This window comes from Eucyclogobius newberryi, unplaced genomic scaffold, assembly GCF_026437365.1.
Source record: "Eucyclogobius newberryi isolate DKJ021-1_F unplaced genomic scaffold, fEucNew1.0.hap1 SCAF_16, whole genome shotgun sequence".
NCBI lineage: Eukaryota > Metazoa > Chordata > Actinopteri > Gobiiformes > Gobiidae > Eucyclogobius > Eucyclogobius newberryi.
In genome coordinates, this window is record NW_027315790.1 from 6,010,474 (window position 1) to 6,038,067 (window position 27,594).

The following is a 27,594-nucleotide window of genomic DNA, read 5'->3' on the forward strand; positions in this document are numbered from 1 at the left end:
TGCCATCTGTCCTCTCTTTTATCCAATAATCTTGCTGTGGTGCTTTTGCAGCATTAGCCACGCCTTAGCTAAACCTTAGCTAAAGCATTTCGTGAGCCAGAGAGAAGCTAGGAAACGGCCTGGAGAACAGTGCCCCAAAAGTGAACTAGTCGAAACGTGGCTTTAGTGCACCTTTAAGATAATAAATACATGGTTTTCTATAGTCAATGTAATGCATTGCTTCCATACATTGAAGTAAGGTGCATGTGATGACACTGACAGGAACAACGTGTACTTTCCTCTCCAACTAAGCAGTGTATATTTTCTTCATCAATATTACAATTTACTCAAATTGAGACATAACTTATAAATTAGCTTGACAGAAAAAAATAAATACATATTTCAGTGGCATTTTGGAATACAGAAAGTGACATTTTGATAACATTTTAAAATTGGGCCCATTTTTTTGGCCAGGTTGCTCCGGACAACCATATCTTTTCCCTCGGAGGGTGACTCACAAGGCACCAGAACAAAAGCCAGTTAGCTCTATGAAACTGTCCTCCGTGTCGGCTGTTACATCAGAATCTTGACACTTTAGACAAAGCTACAACATCAAACTCAGGACCACAGAACGTTTCAAAAGCAGTTTGGATGAATTTGCCAAAGGTTTAACTCCAACTGTCAGAAATAGAATGGAAAAATGTTATGCAATCAAACGTCAAGGTGAGTGAAATTCATTCTACTGCCTTGAGCTCCATTATTATTTGGTAAAATATTATACAATGCAATCTGATGTATGTTGTGTGGAATATAACACAAACATGATCATTCCTGTGTAAGGGAGCATTGTTGAAGTTCGGAAGGCTTTTGTATTGAAGACAATGATTGTGAACTATTGTTAAAAGGCTACAAACATCACCTTAAACTTACAGCATAAAACATGTACATTTCTATACATTTTATTTACCTTGTTTTCCATACCCTTCTTTATAATAAACTGAGATCTGTCTTGGCCCAGTTGAATTCCAATGACTTTAAGATAAAGAAGCTTTTCCCATATGATAATTTTTCCTGACAGGCTTTTAAAAATGTTAAAGAGGTACAAAAGTGTATTCAGATCATACACGCTTGCCAAAAGGAGGAGTGTGATTTAGAACATCGAAGGCTTTGATTGTAGGTTGGGTAAAAATGTATGGCAGAAATAAATTAACTCATTTATAATAAATCAAATTTGGAAGATTTGAATTCCGATACAACAAGTTGTTTCTTCTTTGATTCTGTTCCATTTTTAAAGCTACACCGCGTAACTTTTCTGGCAGGTCCGCCACCTCCTTGTCTACACAGCAATAGAATGATTCTCTCTGATCTGTGGAGCGGCGACCCTGCTCACAGCAAGAATGCACGTTTTTCAAGGTACAAATTTGAAATTGGCTGCTCACTGTTTACAGTCTTTCTTTCCAAATGAGGTGAAAACTTTTGAAATGGTTTGTGTCAATGCTAATGCTAGAGTTTGAGGCATAATAAATATTGTAATACATTCATTAAAATAACCGATTGAAGTAATTTACATACAAACAAAATCGGATATTTTGATTGGTGGTTTATCTTTTAAGTTTGAATTAAAAAAAGATTGTGCACAGAGCCAATTGACATAATGGATGATGATAATGATAATGCAAGGTGGATACTGTATATTTAATAAAGGGCTGGGTATCATTAGGAACCTGGCGATATGATACACACCTCGATACATGGCTCACGATTGGGCTGTACTGCATTATTTTGAGTCAGGACAGATGAGGAGAACGTGTACTATAGTTCAGCAGATCAGGGTTCGGCCACAAGATGCGGTGGCAAGAATGGGAAGAATGAAAGTCGTCATAATGTGTTGCTTTTATCCAGTGACAATGTCTGGAGCAGCAGAGTGCTGAGCGTGGGGGGAGAGGGAGGAAGGGGCCGTGTGTGCGTCTGGGTAAGGACAGGGACACTGTGTAGGAGCCATTTTGACAATAGGTCTCTTAAGAGTTAGATCTGAGAAAGATGTCGTTTTTGGCGATTTGGGTTTTTATTAGTCAGGTTTTAATAAAATGCAGTGAGTGAATAATGTGCATCTGATACAGTATGTGCACGTTAGGCATAGCGCTTTTTATTTTCTTTCTTGACTAATTGCCCATTTTTAACGTTATTTTGACCACTAATGAAATTTGGTTTATCCATTAAACTATGTAACAATACATTTTAATTTGGCATCAGGACTAGTTCTGTCTTTCTTTCAGGTCAAAACACCATATTTAAACTCCTCATTGTCCATAGAATTTGTTTTCAAGTGACACAACGAGCCATTGATGAGAGCAGCAGACTAGCACAGTGGGCTAATTTAGCTCAGCGCGCAGCTCGTCCTCCTCGGCCAAACACCCAGTATAAAGCGCTGGTCGATTTCACACTGTGTTTTGGAGGCTTTGTGGACACTTTAGCCTGTGTGTTTAATAAGAGTGCTCAAGTTTTCCTATGGGCTCTCGTATGTGTACAGTTGCAAAGGCTAACGTTAGCTTGAAGCGCTAGAAGTGGAGCTAACAGGAGAGCGGTCACGGATCATTTCAAATGGAAAAAGCTGTGGCTGTTGTTTTAAAGCCAGAATATGTCCACACGTCTTTTTTTCCCCCGACGTCTTCCAATCTTCTTTAACTTTCTTTGATTCGTTTATGCGCTCAATAGATGCGCCGCTGCACTAGCCCCAACGGTCTGGGGGGAACATCGATATTGAGAGCTAGAGTAGCGATACTGATTTGTTTTATTTAATATCGATATACGTCTTGGAATCATATCTCCATGGAGACAAGCAGGTGGCGGAAAAGTTACATTGTGCACGGTGCATCCTTTACTGTTTGAGTCATTATTTCCATGCCTGTGTATTGAAATTACTTATGCTGTGAAATTAGTTTGCTTGGCACTGGTTGACATTGTGTGTAGCCTTCTGATTATAAGCCATGATGTGTTAATAAGCTCCAATGTTTTTGAATGAAATTTGGTTGATTATATCACTTGGTATGACATGATAGCATTTCCAACTATCCTCAATTTCACATCGCTTAAAGAAACCTGCTTCAATAATGCGACGTACCTTAAGGCAAGCAGAGGGGTATTTTCTGTACAAAATGTTTTATTTTTAAACTGAATGGTAGAAAGAGGAAACTTCTGTAAACATCTTTTGAAAAAGCTAATGATTGGTCATTTATCTGTCAAGTTACCATGCAGGAATAAGGGTGTTCTTTTTTAGAAATATAGTTTTATCATCATAAGATTCCAAATTTCTATCTATAAAAGCCTGTCGATATTGAAACCTGAGATTATGTTTCCAACTCTTAAGTATTATAGAATTATAGAAAAAAGTAGATTGATTTACTCGGCCTTGGGTCATCTATTCCACCATCCCTGGGAAGGACACACAACAACATAACTTTTGAGTTACTAAGACTCCTACAACTCCGACAAAATGGGTAACATTTTGGTTGTTGAGTGCATTTTTTTTTTCAGGAGACTGTTAGTTTGCGATTAGACAACAGTGCTTATATCGTCTGCCTCATCCGGCTTCTTGGGCTTGCTCGGGAGCGACTTGAGGTACTCCAAATGCCGTCGCGCATCCTCCTGATTCTGCCGCACGTAGTAGACCACGTAGGAAATCACCATGGCAAACCAGCCGAACATGGTCACCAGCATGGCGTAGTCCGTTGTCCTTTTAGCCAAGTTGCAAAGATCGGTGTCCACTGCCAAAAATGGCCGGCCTTCCTGGTCCCTTATTTCGGAACTCCGGCACAGCACCCTCGCGGCTGCTTCGTGGTTGTGCGCCATCCCCCCGATCGCCTGCTGCAGGGTGCAATCGCAATGCCATGGGTTATCATCCACGATCACCCTCGCCTTCAGCCTGGCGAACGCATCCTTGTGGACGCTCGTAATCCGATTGTGCGAAAGGTCCAAGACTTGCAAGGTAGCTTCGATCCCACTGAACGCTCCTTCGCCAAGAGTCTCGACGATGTTGTAGGACAAGTTCAACTCCCTTAGATACCGCAAACCGTGGAAAATCTGATCTGGGACCGTTCCGATTTGGTTGTGATCCAGTCGCAGGAGAACAGTATCCACAGGTAAGCCAGGGGGTATCTCCTTGAAGCGGGCGTTGCTGCAGGTGACGTTTAGGCCGTGCAGGTGGGAGTCCCGTTGGCAGATGCAGCCTTTGGGGCACATGCTCGCCGAGGGGAAGCACAGCGCCATGAGAACCAGGCTATGGAGCAGCAGGCACATGGGGAGGGAGCGAGACAGCCACACGTCCAGCAGAGTCATACTGGCCGCCAGCTGTCAGCACCACCAGCATCCCGCCGCGGAACTCTGGAGCTGGTGGAGAGGCAGAAGGAGACTGGGTTGACGGGGGAGGAGGAGAGTCAAAGCGCACATGGCATCGTGCGTGGTTTGGGTCCTGGATGGTGCTGCCGGTTCACTGTGGGTAGTGGTCACCCGTGGGAGAGCGGAAGGCGTGAAGTGGTGCTAGCATGGTGTGAACCCTGAAAGACATGGGAAGAGAATCAGTGAGAGGGTGTGATGGAGAGCGCGTGTTGCCTCTGAGCACTTTGTTGATCGCCGTTATGAGGAGCATAGCTGACGCATTTCAAAAACAGGTTTGTGTGTATGGCAAACATGGCAAAAAACTGTCACTACTGAAATGGCAATGGCAATAAACTTGTGTATCTCCATGGAGACAAACAATTGCTCCACCAGGGAAATCAGAGGCGCCGCTCACAGTAAGAGTTACTTCTTTAGATTAATAGACATGGAACATTCCAGGCAAAGTAACATCTCCCTGAACACAAGCAGAGAGCAAACCCCCTTCAAGGATCCACTACAGATACTGTGCATTTCCGAGAGCCAGATGGGAACTCTGCTGGGCCCAATGTAGCCCCCAGGCCCCCTATTGTTCATCCTTGTTGAAGGCTCTGGCTCTTCTTTGTGTATCGTTTTCCTTAATGTAAATTGACATAAAGCTCCTTACTAGAGAATTTCAATTAACACTAGCAATGCACAAGAAATAAATCAAATTCAGATTTTCTATTGAGATTGTGATTAGATTATGTTTATAATGCTCAAGGTCCAACTCCAGGAGCATTAATATTCAACAGAAGACTGAAATATAAACTGATTAAGTAATAAAAAATCACATGCACTTCAGAACATGTCTGTAGAGGTTTAATTGAGTCCCTGGGAGTCGGGTATTAAAATATTCACTGGGGGTCCACAGGGGTTCATAGAACAAAAAGGTCCCAACAAGATTGTGTGGAAATGTAATAAATCATGTTTTAGAACACATTTTATAATCCTTACGGTTCTATAACGCGGCCAAGAAGGAGAAGGAAACAATATTTCTATAAAAGCACAGGATATTTTGTTCTTTGCAGAGGACATTCTATTATCTAAATAATTGCAGTCTTTCAGATTTGATAATTGCCCCAGCACAAATTGCGAAATATTCTGCAGCTCTAATTAACAAGTGCTTATACAAGAGATTGTTGGTATTGTAAATCGAAAAAAGTCACTAAAGAGAAACTTTTCACATCAATATCCACTTCAACCATTAGCAACTCAAACAATAAGTGGGACAAACAGGCTCTGCACATGTTAAAAGCCTCTGCTGCAGGGGACAAATGAACGGCAGTATTGCAAAGATGAAATTAGACCTGAAGAATGTTTGCAGGAATTGGATCAGCTGCAGGGGTCCAGGAGAACGACTCTTTAAAAGCCCCCAAACAAACAGAAGCGTGCACAAGTGGAAGCCATCGGCCCTAATTAGGCTTCGTTAACATAAATTAGGAAGATGCTCGAGTGAATACGCCGGGGTCATTATCATTAAATGATTTTGTTTTGACATAATTGTGCCAGTTGTTGGTGGTTGTTGCTAGGAAACATACCACAAAAATCAATAATATGAAGAGTTTATAGCTCAATTATTATCCAGAAATAAATGTGGTAATGTGAAGTTATATAAAGACAAACTTACGACAAGTGCCAAATGGTGGGTCATAAATCAAGTCACAGAACATTCCTGGTGGTCCGTCTCCATGCGCATGATGCTTTGCCTGGAATGTTCCGCAGTACTGCATTAAACATACCTATTTTGCATATATTCAAATTACAGGTGTTTTTATCACTCTTAAATATCTTGGAAAAACATGCCCTCTCAGGTCACCTCTCCACAGGCCTGACCTGTAACTTATCCTGATTGTATTTAGTGTTTTCACAACACTAAAATGTCAAACTCTCAAGAATATACCAATTTTGAAACCACAAAGATTATTAAAACATGCTTTAGGTTTAAACAATAGACAGAAGCTTCAACACTGAGCAATTACATTTTATCTTTATCCACATAAGACCCACACCTTTCATATATTGCTCTAAAATCTGTCAATATCTGTTTTATTGAGTTATTAATATTAATATTGATGTTAATATTAATATTAACATTAATAATCCGTCTCACCACACAGGCATATCAAGATGCTGATGAGACAACATGAAAATTGCACAGGTGTGCCTAAGGCTGGCCACAATAAAAAGCCACTCCAAAATGTTGGGTTTTGTTTTATTGGGACAGTCTGGATATTGGAAGTGGCTCACACTGTGGTATACGATCCAGAGCATCCCAAACATGCAACTTTGGTGATCTTTAATATTGTACTTCCTAGTTGGACATGAGCAGGAGGTAATTAACTTACGTTTACATAGCAACCAGACTTTAAACAAGGGCAAAAATAAATTTAAATAAATAGCTATGATTCCACAAATAATAATACATAATAATGCCTTGATTTTGTTATAGGATTGTTTAAACTGAAATGATGGGTCAGTTGTGTATAAAATGTCCCTGGTTTTGGACAGAATGTCACTTCACATCACAGAGGGATTCGGTTTTAGAACTTAGCACTACTTTGTGTCTTTCTTCCCATAACCCAAACTTCAGACCCACCACTGCAGCTGAGCGTGGAGTGCAAACAAGCTCCAACCCTCTCCCTCTTGCCTCCCTCTTGCCTCCCTCTTGCCTCCCTCTTGCCTCCCTCTTGCCTCCCTCTTGCCTCCCTCTTGCCTCCCTCTTGCCTCCCTCTTGCCTCCCTCTTGCCTCCCTCTCGCCGCCTCCCTCTCGCCGCCTCCTCCTCGACTTCACTAGCCTGGGCATGCTATACGGAAAGTCCATTATCTGACAGTGTATTGATCAGGCCTAACAAGACAAACTGCTAAGACCGGCTTTCTCGGTCTTAATGTAGAAATAATTGGTCTTCCAGGTTCCACCAACGAGGCTCAATATGCAAAGAACAGAATGAGCTTTCACTTATAATTGCCTCTGTGGCCCATATTTCCTATACTCTCCAGCACATGTGAACGCCACTCCAAGAGCAGGAAGAGTCTAATGGTGGAAAGTAGACTGATTAATAATGAATATTTTAAACTATTATTTTCTTTATGGACAATGACTTAAAGGCGCAATGGACGATTTTTCGGCGATTTGAGAACGCAGGCGGAAGTGCGTTTGTTTATTAGCGCGACGCATCGCATCGCATCTCTCGTCTCCCGTAGATTTCCGTCTTCTTCCGAGTCAGCTCGAACTGTCTTTCTCCGTCTTCATTTTGTCCCGTACACTGAGGGAACTATATTATGGTAGATCCATGCGCTTAGACACGCGGAAACGTGGGGACGAGCCACACGCGGCTGCAGGTGAGCGGTAGGTGCGTTTTATGATTGATACGTGGCAGGACTAATCGGCCGTCCACGCCACGAGGAAATAAGACTCAGATTTGGGCCAAAGAAATCGTCCATTCAACCTTTAAGTGGATATGGAAAATCAACATAAGCATAGTATTTAGCTGATAAAATGTTGATGAGAATTATCTCACAATTACATTCAGGTTAATGAATTATGATAATTATCTTTGTCTAGACTAAGCCTCCACCTGACGGTCTTCAGCGAATCCAGAAATGTTTTCTGGAGTTGATGATATGCCGTGATATACAAGCTAAGATTCTAAATCAGTTTCAATTTTTAATCACAATTTAAGGCATTGTCATTAAATTCTTAACCAAGTGAAAATATTTCAATTTGTGTATTTCACTTCCCTTGTCTCTCACATAATATTGTAATGCACATAATACATATACTTGTAATGCACATAATAAATATTCTTGTAATACAAACAAATGATGGCTACTGAGTGAAAAATGATGGATGGAGTGACACTGCAGTATTTATGGACTAATATTGCCCATATATTATCATGGATCTCATGTTAGTGAAGGAAACAAACTCGATTATTCAGAGCTTGGCCTCAGATGGGAAAATATTGCTCTTTGAGCAGCTCATGCTAAGCTAAGCAGCTCATGCTAAGCTAAGCAGCTAATGTTTCTCAACTGTATTCATAACCAAGAGTCCAGACTAAACTGGCTGCACCGGCGTTTCCGATCACCGGCTCCACCACGAGCCGCACGCACCACGAGCCGCACGCACCACGAGCGAGCGGCACCGCTTCTCCTCCGCTGCACCGGCGTTTCCGTGTCCGATCACCGGCTCCACCACGAGCGGCACGCACCGCCACGAGCCGCACGCGGCTCCGCTTCTCCTCCGCTGCACCGGCGTTTCCACGCCCGAACACCGGCTCCGCGCTCCCGCACCCGCCGCCCCGGAGGTCTGTACCTGGGCGAAGGTGTGGCCCCAGCCCGCCACAGGAGCAGACACGGAGAGCGGGGCACCGGCTCCACCCGGAGAAAAGCAGCCCCATACAACCAAGGTACAGCCCTGTTTCTCTGCTTTCCCCGCTCCACAGACGGGGGCGATCTGGTCACAAAACTGGACTCAAATGCGTCTTGATTGGGCTAGAGCAACGCCGGCGTCTGGTATGTGGACTGCCGCTTCTGTCGTTTCCATTGTTTTGTTTTGTTCCCGCGTCTCTGTGTTGTCTTCTGTCCCTGTCCCTGTTGTGTTGTGTACATCCCTGTTCCTTAACTTCATCGGACATTACTGCACCGTCCATCACTCATCTCCTCCCTCACTCCTGGACTATCTACTGCCCTAGCCGCCAGCTAACAGCTGGCTTAACACCTGCAGAGGTCCGTCATAGTATCGCGGGGCCTCCCTGCCGTGCAGACAAGGTCTGGGGCAACCAACGCCACTCACTCCACCAGCTTCAACACCTGGTCCACTGCTGCTTTTTCACAACTCTCTGCCCACCAGCTTCTAGTTAACCAGCTTCTAGCCACCGCCAACATACTAACTGGATTACTCTCATCTGCTGCTACGTTCCATCTCCTCCTCGGACTATCACTCCCGCGCCTCCAGCCCACCGCTCCACCAACTTCTCGCCTACTCACCTACACCGCTGCTGACCTTCACCTCCTCAACCATAACCACCGTCTCCCAGCTGCTGCTGCCTCTGCAGCTAGCTCAGCTGGGATCCTTCGCCGGCCCCGCTACATCCACAGGGGCTCTGGTCTCTCCCATAACCAACACTCCAACGACGGCTCACCTATCCCCTCACTCTGGACTAGTTTTCGCCCCCCCGTCACCCCCACCTGCCGCACTGCCAACCTCAGCAACCTCCGCCCCCCCACCCCTGGGCCCCCATCCATCTCCGCGCCCCCATCCATCTCCCTTGCACTGCTGAACTGCCGCTCCCTCGCCAACAAATCACCTGTTATATCTGAACTGCTACTGGACAATAACATTGACCTGCTTCTCCTCTGTGAAACATGGCAACAGCCCCTGGACTTCTATGCTCTCAACCAAGCCACTCCCTCCAACTACACTTACACTGCCAAACACCCCCTCTCCGGGCGTGGGGGAGGTCTTGCTGTTATTCATAAAAAATCTACATCCATCACTGAACTGAACCTCAACCTTCCATCCATCTCATCATTTGAATACCTCGCCTTCTCCCTCCCCAACTCTATCACCGCTATCTTGATCTATCGTCCCCCAAAGCCCCACCCCTCTTTCCTCACTGAATTGTCTGAACTCCTCACCATCGCATCCTCTCTCTCTGCCCGCCTCCTACTCACTGGTGACTTCAACATCCACGTTGACTGCCCCAACGCCCCACTGACATCCGACTTCCTCTCTCTCCTGGACTGCTTCCATCTCACCCAACATATTGACTTCCCCACCCATACCAAAGGCCACACTCTTGACTTAGTCTGTTCCTCTCTCCTACCCATATCTAAGCCCCACCCCCTCCCCTTCACACTCTCTGATCATCTCTGCATCCTTTTCTCCGCCCCCCTACCCCAAAAAAACGCACCATCACCTACCGCAATATCAAGTCAGTCAACCCCCTCACGCTCTCCCAGCTCATATCCTCTGCTTTCCCCCCTGACTCCCCCCCCCTCTTCCCCCGACGACTATGCTGTCATGCTCAACACCACCCTCTCCGACTCCCTTGACTGCCTAGCCCCCTGGAAAACCTCCTCCGTCTCATACATCAACCCCGCCCCCTGGTACACCCCTGAACTCCGCACCATGAAGCAGACTGGCCGCCAACTCGAACGACTCCTCAAAAGAACCCGCCTCACCGTCCACGACGAAGCTTTCAAATTACACATCTCCTCCTACCGTGACGCTCTCCAAGCCGCCAAATCTGCCCACCTCTCCACCCTCATCAACAGCTCCCACCGGAGCCCTCGCACCCTGTTCTCCACCGTCAACATGCTGCTCCAGCCACCGGACATCACTCCACCCTCCTCCCCTGACCTCTGCAACTCTTTCCTCCTTGCCTTCAATGACAAAATTTCCAAAATCAACAGCTCCATGACTGCCGTCTCCATTAACTCCATCACCACCCCCACCCCTGCCCCCCCCTCTCCCTGACCACCCACCCTTCCCTCCCCTCACCACCTTCTCCTCTGTTAACTCCTCTCAGATCATAGACCTCATCACCGCTTCCAAAACCACCACCTGCTCTCTAGACCCCCTCCCAACGACTCTAACCAAGGCCTGCCTCCCTGCTCTCATCCCCCATCTCACCACCCTCTTCAACCAGTCTTTATCCCTCGGCCATGTTCCTTCCATCTACAAACTGGCCTCCATCACCCCCATCCTCAAAACACCCACCCTAGACTCCGCCAACCTCTCCAACTACCGCCCCATCTCCAACCTGCCGTTCACACCCACCTCCAGTCAAACAACCTCTATGAACCCCTCCAATCTGGCTTCCACCCACTTCACAGCACTGAAACAGCCCTGGTCAAAGTACTCAACGATCTCCTCACCTCTGCAGACTCCGGGGCCCTCAACATCCTGTTACTACTAGACCTCAGCGCAGCCTTTGACACTATAAACCATTCCATCCTCCTACAAAGGCTGCGCCAACTGGGTGTTGAGGGCTCTGCACTTGACTGGCTCACATCCTACCTCACCAACAGGCAAGAGTTCATTTCCCTCTCCGGTCACTCATCCACCCTCTCCCCAGTAACGCAGGGGTCCCCCAGGGCTCAGTCCTCGGCCCCCTCCTCTTCATCTGCTACATCTTGCCCCTTGGTCACATCCTCCGCCAACTCAACCTAGACTTTCACTGCTACGCTGACGACACCCAGATATACCTCACCACCAAATCCACCCAAAACCCTCCCCTCAGCCACATCGAAACCTGCATCTCAACAATAAAATCATGGCTCACTCACAACTTCCTCAAACTGAACAGTGACAAAACAGAGCTCCTCCTCATTGGCACCAAATCCACTCTCAATAAAACTGGTCCCTTTTCACTCAGCATCGACACCTCGACCATCACCCCCTCTACCCTGGTACGCAATCTCGGTGTCATCATGGACCCCACCCTCTCCTTCACTCCCCATGTCAGCCACATCGTCAAGACCTCATACTTCCACCTCCGCCGCATCGCCAAAATCCGACACTGCCTCACCCTCCCCGCTGCTGAATCCCTCATCCATGCCTTCATCTCCTCCCGCCTTGACTACTGCAACTCCCTCCTCACTGGCATCTCCTCCCATTCCCTCCATAGACTCCAAATGGTCCAAAACTCCGCTGCCCGCCTCCTCACCCACACCCGGTCCCGTGATCACATCACTCCCGTTCTCCGCTCTCTCCATTGGCTCCCCATCAAGCAGCGCATAAACTTTAAAATACTCCTCCTCACCTTCAAAGCTCTTCACCACCTTGCCCCCCCCTACCTGTCTGACCTCCTCATCCCCCACCGCCCCTCCCGAGCTCTCCGATCCTCCTCCTCTCTCACCCTGACTGCACCAACATCCCGACTCAAAACTTTTGGCGACAGAGCATTCTCCCGAACAGCACCCCGACTCTGGAACTCCCTCCCCCAACCTGTCCGCCACTCTCCCTCACTCACAACATTCAAATCCCGCCTAAAAACATACCTCTTCACCCAAGCCTATGACCTCCCCTACCCCTAGCCTCCTCTACCCCATTGCCTACTCTTCTACCCCCTGTTACATCCCCATCTTTTTCTCTCTACTTCTTCTGTCTTGTTCATTTTATCTGTATATTAATGTGTATTGTACGTGTTGTCCCCCCTGTCTGTAAATACCCCCCCTTTTTTTATGTTCAGCGTCTTTGGGTCACTGAAAAGCGCTATATAAATAAAAGTTATTATTATTATTAGGCCCGAGCGCCACAAGCTGGCGAGAGGCCTATTAATCTCGTAAGGCCGTGCGAAGCACGGCTGCGAAAGTGCGCACGTAGTGCGCACGAAATCGAGCGCGAAGCGCTCGCCCACTTCCAAACACTCACTAACACACTCCTTCACTCATGCACGCCCCGTGCATACTAATTAGTAGTAGGAAAATGGAACATTACCGTTGTAAACGGGCGAAGCCCGTGCAAAAGTGCGCACTAAACGAGCACTTTACATTGAGATGACGACCGCGAAGCGGTCGTCATCCCCATATAAAGCACTCATTTGCGCTAAGTAGCTCACGAATACGTTCCCCATCTCTTGCATGTTCCGTGCATATAAGCATGTAATGCAAAAATTGAACATTATTACTGTATAGAGGGCCAAAAACACAAAGTGGGCGGAGCCCACTCAAAATTAACGAAAGTACCCGTCAGTGACCAGGGACCCACACCATGAGGTAGGAAAGCGCGAGCGCTTTCCGAAAATGTATAGTTTATGATATTTGAAAAATGGGAAACATTGTTTTCGCATCGGAATATTCTTCTTCTTCTTCTTCTTCTCGGGACCAACCCCCCTATTTTTCACCCAGTGAACATTGACGAAAAGTCACAAAAATTTGCACACCTCTAAAAATCGTGCCTCTCTACATTCTGGCTATTTCCCTTTTCTAAAATAAAAAAATTGGCGCGTCAGCGCCCCCAAATGTACCAAAAATGCATTGAGAGATGGGAAATGACCCAAAAAAAATCTGATCGTAGAATCATGAAATTTGGCGCAGAGGTAGATGGTGACAAGAGAAGTAAAAAATATTATTACGGCAACGCCGTCCGCCCAACCAAATGTCGGCCATATTGCTTCAAAAATGGCTAAACATGATTTTGGAGTTTTTCCAAACGTCGTACTTTTACGAACTCCTCCCAGGGCGTTGGCCCTAAAAAGCTGAAATTTGGTGAAAATGCTACTGAGGAGTGGGACATCAAATGTTATCCAAATTACATTGATACCTCTCACGGTCTCTGTGCGGCGAAGCCGCAAACTGTAGCTAGAATTTCAGAAATCTCCCATATTTAAAATTTCTGCCGTTTGCGCAGATAAAGTCCGAATTGCGTCAAATTAGAATCAGTTGTTAAACTCTTTGCCCTAAACCCACTTGAAGTGAAATAAATTCATTTGGCGCCACAGCGCCCCCTACAGATTTTATATGGAGGTTAAATGTTTAGTTTTGCGAAATTATATGAAATTTGACACACAACTCAATTTTAGCATCCCCATCAAAAAAGTCAATGAGAGCCATGTCATAATTGTTATGGCGTTGCCGTAACGATGACCGAAACCTTCCATGTTATTCCAATGGGGAAATCGCCAGAACATGTTTACACTTTATACTTTCACAAACTCCTCTTAGGGCGTTAGCCCTATTAACCTGAAATTTGGTGAGACTCATCTTCAGGGGTGGACCATCAAAAGTGATCCACATTTTTATTCAAAGAGTCACGGTGTCTGTGCGGCAAAGCCGCACATTGTGCCAAGAATTCAAAATAAAATTGCTTTTTGATGGTAAAACAAAGGGGAGAAGATGTGACAGCGTCACAGATTCAGCAGTAGGCGCAATAAAAGGACAATTGGGGCGCGTTAGCGCCCCCTCCTCTTGCGGCGTGGCGGCGGCGTGGCGAGGGCCGATCATTGCCGCTTGCGGCTATATTTATTATTATTATTAAACTTTATGGTACAACTCTTTAAATCAAACTAGGACCAAACCATTATTTGAACTCTCTTAAATGATTTAAGTTAAATCCAAACCTTTCAGGCCTTAAATAATCACGACTGCCACTCTGGACCCCCACAGCAAAATGAAATACATGTCTGTAATCATTTCAAGTGTCAAATCATTTAAAATTAGGTTTGATTTATTTTAGTACTTTATTGCGTCATCGGAACCAATTTAACTAAAACTGACGTTTTTCTATTTATAAAAAGGGATCAAATACAATCATCCCTTTAATATTACATCTTTAAATCATCTGGCGACCCTGGGGGTCCCACCCTCCCCTCTTTGTGAACCACTGTCCTAGATGGGAGATGAAACATCTTCTATTCTTCAAAGTTTGTCTAATTGACATATACAGGCGCACATACAGGGGGGTCTTTTCCAACTGTGTTCCATGGTGAGCTGGCACTTTGAAGGATCATATCATATCATGTCAGGCAAAACGGCGCTGGCCAAAGGAGAAGCAGTCTGACTGAATGTTGAAATGTGTGTTAGAGTTATGAAGGATCTGTCTTGCCAGAACTTGCATCTCAAGGGGACTTTCTCAATGGGATAAAAGGTTTAAAAAAAGGCTGTGGTTTTTTGAGTGATTTCTACTCATTCTCCTTTTTTAAACAATCAGAGCTCAAAAGTAATTAAAAGACTCTGGTTACTTACTCTTGTTTATTGCGTTAGCAGACTGGGAGGAGGAGACCACCTGACAAAGGCTGTGGGAGTTTATTATTGCTAATTTAGATTGCATTGTTTTTGGTTATTTTTGTATTCCCTGATATTGTATTCTGTTTAGTTATTATAATTTGCCTTATTGTTACTTTGCTTAAGTTAGTCATTTTATCGTGTCGTTTTAGTATAATTTCTCCCCCTTGTGTTATTTTTGGGTTTAGTCCTTTTTTTAAAAAAAACATTTGAATCATTCTTTGTTTTTTGAGTCAGTTTGTATTATTTCAATCATGTTTAAGCCCTTGTTAAATTCATTTCTTGCCTTCATTAAATTACCTTCATTACCTTGCCTTTTCAGTTTGGTCCACTACACTTTCAGAATCAATACAAAACAGGTACATCGCCATAAACCTCTTGCTTCTCCTCTTTTGCCTCTTGCTTCTCCTCTTTTGCCTCTTGCCTCTTGCCTCTTGCTTCTCCTCTTTTGCCTCTTGCCTCTTGCCTCTTGCTTCTCCTCTTTTGCCTCTTGCCTCTCCTCTTTTGCCTCTTGCCTCTTGCTTCTCCTCTTTTGCCTCTTGCCTCTCCTCTTTTGCCTCTTGCTGCTTCTCCTCTTTTGCCTCTTGCTGCTTCTCCTCTTTTGCCTCTTGCTGCTTCTCCTCTTTTGCCTCTTGCTGCTTCTCCTCTTTTGCCTCTTGCTGCTTCTCCTCTTTTGCCTCTTGCTGCTTCTCCTCTTTTGCCTCTTGCTGCTTCTCCTCTTTTGCCTCTTGCTGCTTCTCCTCTTTTGCCTCTTGCTGCTCCTCCTCTTTTGCCTCTTGCTCCTCCTCTTTTGCCTCTTGCTCCTCCTCTTATGCCTCTTGCTCCTCCTCTTATGCCTCTTGCTCCTCCTCTTTTGCCTCTTGCTCCTCCTCTTTTGCCTCTTGCTCCTCCTCTTTTGCCTCTTGCTCCTCCTCTTTTGCTTCTTGCTCCTCCTCTTTTGCCTCTTGCTTCTCCTCTTTTGCCTCTTGCTTCTCTTTTGCCTTTTGTCTTCAATATGATGCTGAAGCTGAACCCCCTGACCATCACCCTCGTACCTTCCGTTTCCCCCTCAGCCTGTGTCAATACATTCGTCTAATTCCAGCGTCACAGCGCGTGGTACAGGCTCTGACCAGCAGGGGGCCCCACTACTGAGCGCTCCGGCCTCTCCATCTGCCTGAGGAACCATTTTGAGAGCGCTGACGTGGTTTTACGGGCCGCTAACCGCACTCGTCGGGGGGAGAAACGGGAACACTGATTACTAGTTGCGTTCAGTGTCAGCAGCAGAGTAATGGAGAATAGAGTCTCATAAGCTCTAAAGCCAATAAAGACGGCCATTATCAGTGTGTTAGGAAATAAACAGCTTTTCATCCAGTATATCAAAGCTGCAGCTGGATTAGATGCCAAACTAAAGAGTGGTGTTAGACAAATGACTCGACAAATTCACTTTGACGAATGCCTCTAGCTTCTCTCACCCCATTTCACGCTACAAATATACAGGTTTAGACAAAAACAGAAGGGGGGGAAAAAGCAGACTTGAAAACAACTTGTGTGGCAACTTTTAATTCTTTCTAAATGTACTTATTCAATTTCAATCAACATTTAACCAGACTTTCTAATAGTTTGTCAATCTTTTTGTAAATTATTACCAAGAATGGTGAATAGAAATGATATCAAAATGGTTATTTGAACTGCCATAGTATTCATTTGTCCGTTATAAGCTACAGTATACCAAGTGTTATTACACTAAAATATGTAATAAGTGAACACCAATTTTGAAAAATTATTTTAAGACTGAATGTTTTTCTTTCTAGTGTCACAATACAAATATTTGAACTAAATGTTGATACCAATTTTTATACAACAGTGACAATCCAAAGCTCAACAGAATGTCAATGTCACACAAAAAAACAGTTTTAGTTTTTCTGGGATTTGTTTTCACTCAGTATCAATATTTGCTCAAAGATGTATTTTAACACTTAACACCTGCCACTTTAACAGTTATTGAAACCAATAACTATTCATTGCACTGCAATTTTTTTGCACTATTCTAACCAACTGTAAATTGTTGAATTGTTGAAATATTCAGACCAAATCTATTTTATTTGAAAATTCTAAATTGTATGCGTGCACTATTATTATTCCTTGTTTTGTGTTGCACCTTAATGCCAAAGCAAGAACACTGACAATGGCAATAGACATGATTCTGATTCTGATCTATTTTAATGCACATTTTAGTCCTGATTAGTTTCTGTGAATCGATGTTTAAAAAAAAACACATAAAATCCAGTCTGTTCCTCGTGCCGTTCTAAATCAATCTTTGTGCGAGAGCAGGAAGTAACACTTGAGCGACTATCGCCCACCTGCAGACACAGTGACACCAGCACAATCACCTGCAGACACAGTGACACCAGCGCGCTCACCTGCAGACACAGTGACACCGGCGCGATCACCTGCAGACACAGTGACACCAGCACGATCACCTGCAGACACAGTGACACCAGCGCGATCACCTGCAGACACAGTGACACCAGCGCGATCACCTGCAGACACAGTGACACCGGCGCAATCACCTGCAGACACAGTGACACCGGCGCGATCACCTGCAGACACAGTGACACCAGCGCGATCACCTGCCGACAGTGACACCAGCACGATCACAGTGACACCAGCGCGCTCACCTGCAGACACAGTGACACCAGCATGATCACCTGCAGACACCGTGACACCAGCGCGCTCACCTGCAGACACAGTGACACCAGCGCGCTCACCTGCAGACACAGTGACACCAGCGCGCTCACCTGCAGACACAGTGACACCAGCGCGATCACCTGCAGACACAGTGACACCAGCGCGCTCACCTGCAGACACAGTGACACCAGCATGATCACCTGCAGACACCGTGACACCAGCGCGCTCACCTGCAGACACAGTGACACCAGCGCGCTCACCTGCAGACACAGTGACACCAGCGCGCTCACCTGCAGACACAGTGACACCAGCGCGCTCACCTGCAGACACAGTGACACCAGCGCGCTCACCTGCAGACACCGTGACACCAGCGCGCTCACCTGCAGACACAGTGACACCAGCGCGCTCACCTGCAGACACAGTGACACCAGCGCGATCACCTGCAGACACAGTGACACCAGCGCGATCACCTGCAGACACAGTGACACCAGCGCGCTCACCTGCAGACACAGTGACACCAGCGCGCTCCTATTTCCCAGGCCGAGAATGCAAATGGCAAAACTTCCCCTGGACTGATGTTTCCCTACGTTGGAGGAGTGGTCAGGACCGGCGGAAGTCCCATTTGAGTGGACGAATGAGTCATGTCCAAGGTACAATGGCCTGACAGGTAGAGTTCCCCGTTTGACGGTAAATTTTCAGTTTTATGTTCTATCAACATGAAACAAAAACTGTTGGAAATCAAAATAATCCACGCTCAGAAAGTGGTGCCATTGGTCAATCCCAAAGCTGTGATTGTTGTCAGTGTAAATGACTTTTAACCATGAATTAATCCGACAAGTTTGGAGCCAATCCCAAACAAATAATGAGAAGGGTCAACATTAACTTGAATATTTCTTTCAAAAACAAGACCCCTGAAGTGAAGACCCTTGAAGTGAAGACCCTTGAAGTGAAGACCCTTGAAGTGAAGACCCTTGAAGTGAAGACCGCTGAAGTGAAGACCCCCGAAGTGTAGACCCTTGAAGTGAAGACCCTTGAAGTGAAGACCGCTGAAGTGAAGACCCCCGAAGTGTAGACCCTTGAAGTGAAGACCCCTGAAGTGAAGACCGCTGAAGTGAAGACCGCTGAAGTGAAGACCCCCGAAATGTAGACCCTTGAAGTGAAGACCCCTGAAGTGAAGACCCTTGAAGTGAAGACCCCTGAAGTGAAGACCCCTGAAGTGAAGACCGCTGAGGTGAAGACCGCTGAGGTGAAGACCCTTGAAGTGAAGACCCCTGAAGTGAAGACCCCTGAAGTGAAGACCCTTGAAGTGAAGACCCTTTAAGTGAAGACTCCTGAAGTGAAGACCCCTGAAGTGAAGACCGCTGAAGTGAAGACCGCTGAAGTGAATACCCTTGAAGTGAAGACCCCTGAAGTGAAGACCCTTGAAGTGAAGACCATTGAAGTGACGACCCCTGAAGTGAAGACCCCTGAAGTGAAGACCCCTGAAGTGAAGACCCTTTAAGTGAAGACCCTTTAAGTGAAGACCCCTGAAGTGAAGACCCCCGAAGTGAAGACCCCCGAAGTGAAGACCCTTGAAGTGAAGACCCTTGAAGTGAAGACCCCTAAAGTGAAGACCCTTGAAGTGAAGACCGCTGAAGTGAAGACCCCCGAAGTGTAGACCCTTGAAGTGAAGACCCTTGAAGTGAAGACCCCTGAAGTGAAGACCGCTGAAGTGAAGACCGCTGAAGTGAAGACCCCCGAAATGTAGACCCTTGAAGTGAAGACCCCTGAAGTGAAGACCCCTGAAGTGAAGACCCTTTAAGTGAAGACCCCTGAAGTGAAGACCCTTGAAGTGAAGACCCCTGAAGTGAAGACCCCTGAAGTGAAGACCCTTGAAGTGAAGACCCCTGAAGTGAAGACCCCTGAAGTGAAGACCCTTGAAGTGAATACCCTTGAAGTGAAGACCCCTGAAGTGAAGACCCTTGAAGTGAAGACCCCTGAAGTGAAGACCGCTGAAGTGAAGACCCCTGAAGTGAAGACCGCTGAAGTGAAGACCCTTGAAATGAAGACCCCTGAAGTGAAGACCCCTGAAGTGAAGACCGCTGAAGTGAAGACCCCTGAAGTGAAGACCCTTGAAGTGAAGACCCCTGAAGTGAAGACCCCTGAAGTGAAGACCCCTGCCCTCCAACTGAAATATCTATTTTTAAATTTGGGGAGAACATGGACACCACTGCACCGTCAGGAACCTCAACGCTTCAGGCACAATATCAAATTTCAGTAAAAATAAAATCAATACCAATTTTCATTCCACCACAGATGAACAATAGAACGCTATTTTACTCTCTAAATAATGATGTTTTTCTATTCAAATAATATTCAGGAAACTTTGTCCGGCTTAGGAGATTTTGTCAGACTCAAGACCTTTTCATCTCATCAAGCCCTCTAACCACTTCGCCACGGTTCAGCTGAATGTATCGCCCCGCTCTTCAGTCCCACTTCACGCGTACATCCATCACATCGAATAAATCCTTTTGTGAGGAGCTTTTCCATCACATTCGTACAGCTCGCTCTTTGTTGGAACAGCTCTGTTTTCTGATTCACATGGTCAAACATTACAATGGAAGCACGGGCGGACTTGAATGGACAAATGCGACCACAACGTGTTGAGTGTTCATGTCGCGGCTCCTGTACTGATGGTGAATAGAGCCCTCTGCAGACCGCCAGAGTCTCCCTTCTCCTGCTCTTTACAAATACATTGAACAACGGGGCACAAAGCATTAACGTTGTAAATCTGCAGGATTCCTCAAACATGCTCGAATGAAACAAAAAACATCTCCAGGTATTTTTTAGATGACTTAAACAAAGCATGCTAATGTTTGTTAGCTTTACCCGGGACGGCAACACTTATGAAAACTTGTGAAAAGTGCTTAATGCTCATCTTGGTGAATATTTAGGAATGTGGGAATGCATTGGTCAGTGAGTGATACATGTGGATCTGTAGAGTTCCGGACACAGCATTTATTCATTTACTGTCTATGTTTCAATAGAGCTTGGCATTGATGTCATATACCACCCAATTTTCAGTTTTAAGTTTAAAACCCCATGGATACTTCACTAAAGTTAGACGCATTTTAATATTGAGTATAGAATAACATGTTACAAAAAGAGCTAATAAGAAATTAATGTTCACCTTCAATTATTACATTTTCTATTAGAAATATGTCTGCACTTTTGTGATTCATTTGACATTTGACTGATAACAAACCTGAACAAACATTTCTGTTGGACTGACATCATAATGGCAGACTACTGTTATAAAAATATTAATTTCTGTCATTATCTCCCGGTCCTAATTCGTAGCTTCATCCCAAACCCTGAGCCACTCTGAGCCCGTCTGACCATGTTGACCAATAACACTTGTAAAAAGACTTTTCACAGTGACTCTTTGCAGGATTTTTCTCTCTGGCTCAGATCCAACTCCAGGATTGATATTTGTACAAGAGCCCTCGCTGTTAATCAAATGTGGGACTGGGCCAATCAGGAAACCAGCAGGAGGCCAGCAGGAGGCACCACTGAGACCTACTTTTGGCTGTCAGAACTCATTAGCATTTTCTGCCTTGTTAAAACACTCAGCTCAACTCGCTCTGTAGATGAAGCTCCTGGTTTAGTTTTAGGATGGACTGATGTATGAAGGACTATGTGAGTGTCACCTTATTGAAGCGTGGCACACTGTACCCAGGTGCCACTGTACCACTGTACCCAGGTGCCACTGTACCACTGTACCCAGGTGCCACTGTACCACTGTACCCAGGTGCCACTGTACCACTGTACCCAGGTGCCACTGTACCACTGTACCCACGTGCCACTGTGCCACTGTACCCACGTGCCACTGTACCCACGTGCCACTGTACCCACGTGCCACTGTACCCACGTACCGAGGTGCCACTGTACCACTGTACCCACGTACCACTGTACCCAGGTGCCACTGTACCCACGTACCACTGTACCCAGGTGCCACTGTACCGAGGTGCCACTGTACCCACGTACCACTGTACCCAGGTGCCACTGTACCGAGGTGCCACTGTACCCACGTACCGAGGTGCCACTGTACCACTGTACCCAGGTGCCACTGTACCACTGTACCCACGTGCCACTGTGCCACTGTACCCACGTGCCACTGTACCCACGTGCCACTGTACCCACGTGCCACTGTACCCACGTACCGAGGTGCCACTGTACCACTGTACCCACGTGCCACTGTACCCACGTACCGAGGTGCCACTGTACCACTGTACCCACGTACCACTGTACCCAGGTGCCACTGTACCGAGGTGCCACTGTACCCACGTGCCACTGTACCGAGGTGCCACTGTACCCACGTACCACTGTACCGAGGTGCCACTGTACCACTGTACCGAGGTGCCACTGTACCACTGTACCCAGGTGCCACTGTACCACTGTACCCAGGTGCCACTGTACCACTGTACCCAGGTGCCACTGTACCACTGTACACAGGTGCCACTGTACCCACGTGCCACTGTACTCACGTGCCACTGTACCCACGTGCCACTGTACCCAGGTGCCACTGTACCACTGTACCCAGGTGCCACTGTACCCAGGTGCCACTGTACCCAGGTGCCACTGTACCCAGGTGCCACTGTACCCACGTGCCACTGTACCCACGTGCCACTGTACCCACGTGCCACTGTACTCACGTGCCACTGTACCACTGTACCCAGGTGCCACTGTACCCAGACGGCACATATTCATTATGTAGAACATGGCTGGATCAGAAATGATGTTCTTGGCCAATCGCATGGCATTATAATATGAGGTCTCAAACAGTCGGTCCAAGGGATGACTCACGATCTTTGAGCACATTCTAATCAGGTGTGTCAGTTCTGCAGTGACTGAGAGGCAGCTGTACCACACTGCACTACAGCACTGCTGTGTGGTAGGAAATCAACATGTTCATAAATATTGGACTGATATTAATAAAGAACTGAGAACTAATAAATAACTAAATTAATTTGAATACAAACATGTACAAACTACATTCAGTACATAAAACTCCTACCCTGGCTCTGCCAGATTTGTGCATCACTCTGAATTGAGTTCTACAATATAAAAGGCTAAAGCCTGGAGCCGTCGGGAAAAGGTCTGACCAGATTCAAATATTTGTCATGAAGTTAAAGTGTCACAACAGTCGAGAAATCAAACTCTTGTTAAATCCAGACAGAAGAGCACAGACTTCTTCCCCGTCCTCAAATACACAAAGTGTTTCTAGGCAGAGCAAAAAAATATGTTTGCCGTAACCCGACCAACTTGGTAAAAAAATAGCCGACTGAAAAAAAAATATCAGCATTTTGTCAAAATTCTGCCAAATATTTATTTTTTACTTATCTCACAGACTCACCGACAGTTTTTTCAAAAAAGTGCTGTGTTGAATAATTTGTTATCACTGGAACTCGATAGAAATATTTCATAGCCGAAAATATCGCGAAAACCGTCGAGAAATGAAACTTAACACGAACGGAGAACGTCTCATTGACTGTCGACGCCTGGCGGTCACTGCAGGTCACTGGCAAAATCATAAAATGGCAACACATGTGCGAGGGAAAAGAGTGAGGATTAAGAATAAGTTGATGGTTTTAAGACAGACTGATACGTGGATTTTATATATAATTTGGAATTCACCTACCTACCGACCCACTTGAAAAATGTCGGGTCGGGTTACAGCAAGCATACAATTTATTTGGGGCAGCCCTATGTGTATGTTTAAAAAAAAAAATAGTCTGTAAATCTGCTATAATTGGCCAAAATATGTCAGTGGTGTCATGTTTTTTTTAGGTTTGTTCTTTTGACTTCTGCCCAAACTAAAATGCTGCGCTGTGATTGGTCATCCACACAGCGGTTGGGCTCAAACCAAAGAGTGAGAGCCGGACCAGAGCCACGTTGTAAAACTGCTTCAATGAAAACAACGAATGGATTCTACGGAAATGTTCTTTGGCAGCACAAGATAAAGATGTCACAGAATGAACCAACTGTCAAGGACTGGGCTCAAACAACGATGGACATTTATAGAACTGAAAAAAATCCCCTTCACCTTTTATGAAAATGGGTCCTCTTGAAAGAATAAATACTCATTATTACACTGTAACATGCTCACGCTGTGACCTCGCCGCACCACCTTTCATTCCCTATAAGACGGTCAACAATCACATCAACCACAGCTACAGCAACATAATGGAGTTGGACGATGTTAAACAAAAACTGAAAAGTGAGCGTTTTGGACCATCAGCCATTGCAGAAAATCAGAGGTCTAGAAGACACTTCAATTAGTGATTGAAGAGGGAAACTCGTGTCGGCTTCATGCAAGTGTAGCTTATTAACATGACAAAGCAAAAAGACCGGCACATAAAAAGACAAACATGCCAAGCGAATGGGGCTGTTCATGTTTAACCGATTAGCCATCACTAAGAACAGAGTAAAGACATTCTGCCTGCTTAACTGCCGTGTTTTATTTAGCCTTTTTTTCTTCTTGTAATGACACAATTGCAAAACCGGATGGCGCTCACATGCCCCTGTGCAAATGTGACGTCTCACTCCACCTTAAAAAACGGCCGCTGAAAATCCAAAACTATGGATTTCCATCATAATGAGCAAACCTGCATGACACTGCAGTATTTATGGACCAACATTGATCACACTTTGTTTATTTAACATGGAGTTCACTGGTGAAGAAAACAGACTGGATGGAGTGTTTAGCTTTTTGCATAAGATGGAAAATTATCAATCTTTTACCTGCAGAAGCTAATGTAAGCCGCTAATGTTAGCGACTTTACAACGATACTCTGAATAAAGAGATCTTTATTTATAATCACTACAACAGCGCTCTTACTGTCATGTGGTCTAATTATAACTTGTAACTGCATTGATGTAACTATTGGCTCCAATTCTTGGTCAAAGAAAACAATGTAAACGTGCATCTCTCCACGTGCCCTCATCTATAAACACAGAGAAGTTAAATATAGGCCACTGTTAAAAATACATTTATTTTCAACACCAATACCACAATGACAATGTAGCACTATTTGAAAACTTCCCTTGAAAGTAGGTGAAAACAGGAATTTTCTGAGCACTGGAACCTGAGTCGCAGGACAAAACAGGATTAAGTCAAACATGCTCTTGCATGTCAATCAAAATACAACATTGAGTAAAATAATGAGGAAACACTGTTGAGACAAGGCGAACAGCTCATGTCTCCTTTAAACCCCAGTGCCAGTGTGATACTTCATGCATCTTTGTGGCCAGTGCTGGGGTCATAGACAATGACCAATGCAATACAACATCTTCAAAACAAAAGGTCATACTTCCAAACCACTCCAAACCGGACTAGACTGTTTTGGTATAAGGCACTAAAAGTGTCCACTTCAGTTCCACAAATCCTGTTGTTTATATGTTTTGACGAAGACCTCAGACGAGGACTATGTGGTCACTGTCGGTCACTGCGGGTCACTGCCCTGAGCGTCAGTGTTTACCCAGCTGCTGCCCAATCACAGCGCATTGTGTCAGGAACATCCACACATATGTCCAGATTCAAATGACCGCCATTAAAATCATGTCACATTGTTCCTCACACAAAGGTACCGCAAAATAGCCTGAGCTGTAAAAAAATGAGACAAATATCATATTCAAATGGAATTAATTTGACTGTATTGTATTCGGTTATCCAAATACTGTATTATGAAATTGAGCTTGCACAAACTGTTTGCCCTCAGCTGCACTTTTATATTGAAATGGCACTCAGAGCAGAGACGTTTGGCTCTATATTAATGGTTGGCAAAGTAATGTAAAAGTGATTCCCTCTAAATGGAATCAGAATGTGAAAAGGTTTATGGCCATTGCTAATGAACAGAATTCTCAAACATAAGAACTTGCTTTGGTGACATAACATAACATAAAACAATGATAAAACAACCTATACAAGTCAAAAAGAAAAAACAATTTCAATCTACTATAGGATAAAAATAGGCTTACTATGTACATAAAATGTACAGTTGAATTTACATATGAAAGTGAACAGTGCAACGAGTGATTAAATTATGGTTAAAGTGACAGGAGTTTAGGAAGTGTTCATTACGTCAACGGCAGAGGGAAAGAAACTGTTCTTGTGGCGGGAGGTTCTGGTCCGGATGGACCGTAGCCTCCTGCCTGAGGGGAGTGGCCTCCTGCCTGAGGGGAGTGGTCTCCTGCCTGAGGGGAGTGGTCTCCTGCCTGAGGGGAGTGGCCTCCTGCCTGAGGGGAGTGGCCTCCTGCCTGAGGGGAGTGGTCTCCTGCCTGAGGGGAGTGGCCTCCTGCCTGAGGGGAGTGGCCTCCTGCCTGAGGGGAGTGGCTCAAATAGTCCATGTCCAGGGTGAGAAGGGTCGGCTGTGATCCGATCTGCTCGTCCCAGAGTCCTGGAGACGTACAGGTCCTGCAGAGATGAAGTCTGCAGCCGATCATCTTCTCAGCAGAGCAATGTGCTGTAGTCTCTGTTTGTCCCTGGCTGTGGCTCCAGCGTACCACACGGTGATGGAGGAGGTGATGGAGGAGGTGATGGAGGAGGTGATGGAGGAGGTGATGATGGAGGTGATGATGGAGGTGATGATGGAGGTGATGATGGAGGTGATGATGGAGGTGATGATGGAGGTGATGGAGGAGGTGATGGAGGAGGTGATGGAGGAGGTGATGGAGGAGGTGATGGAGGAGGTGATGGAGGAGGTGATGATGGAGGTGATGATGGAGGTGATGATGGAGGTGATGATGGAGGTGATGATGGAGGTGATGGAGGAGGTGAGGATGGACTCAATGATGGCTGTGTAGAACTGCACCATCATCTCCTCAGGCAGCTTGACTTTCCTCAGCTGCAGCAGGAAGTACATCCTCTGCTGGGCCTTCTTGATGAGGAGCTGATGGTGGCTCCCACTTGAGGTCCTGGTGATGGTGGTGCAGAGGAAGTGGAGGGAGTCCACGGTGGTGATGGGGGAGTCCGTGATGGTGAGGGGGGGCTGGGGGGCTGTGACTTTCCACGATCATCTCCACTGTCTTCTGGGCATTGAGATCCATTAAAATTTATATATATACAATTTTAAACACTGTATAGAATAACTTGTATTTTAAACTATTCCAAATGAATGCTGTTTGTCACTCTCAAAGTACTTACGGTACATATTTCTTTTTACAAGATGACAACAACAACAACAAAAAAACAAACAAAAAAAGCAGTTACAGAAACAAAACTTGCAAATAATAATACATTATAAGAGTAACTAGACTGAGTTTGGAGATAATCACTAAATAATATACTAGAAATAATGGGCAGAACTCCAAGATGCTTTATGTTATTATGTGAGCAGCCATATTCACAAATGAAAACCCATGTTTCCTATCCAGAAAACCAACAAGAGTCTCAAATCAATAAAGTACAATTATATAATATTAATAATAATAATGTTCTGTGTTTTGACATTTCTTTACCAAAAAGACAAAATTGTACCTCAAACAGTGGAAGTTTCTATGTCAAAATGTCTTCTAATACAATACTTGAGTGTAGTGGCTTTACAATACTGTACAGTGTGTGGCATTTGCTGACATCACTAACTGCAGAATGTATAACTTATGTCTATAATATTGTATATGTTTCACAAATTAGTTTAATTAGAACAATAGACAGGTCTAATTATGATCTAATCCTGTGAAGATCTGCTTTTTCATGCCATAATGCAGTGCTTTTCTGTTCAATTCAGTGTTTCTCTTAAACACAGACACTTTTCCCGCCTCCCACTG

The 27,594-nt window shown here is 45.2% G+C and overlaps 1 protein-coding gene across 1 annotated transcript in view; it reads right to left on the reverse strand.

The window, feature by feature from the left end:
• Positions 1-3,513: 3,513 nt before the first annotated feature.
• lrrc3b (leucine rich repeat containing 3B) overlaps positions 3,514-27,594 on the reverse strand; it is a 36,361-nt gene continuing 12,280 nt past the window's right edge. The window contains exon 2 of the mRNA XM_072447344.1: positions 3,514-4,532. Within this exon, the coding sequence (XP_072303445.1) occupies positions 3,532-4,314 (783 nt within the window). The 5' untranslated portion in view covers positions 4,315-4,532 and the 3' untranslated portion in view covers positions 3,514-3,531. The remainder of the gene's footprint in view (positions 4,533-27,594) is intronic.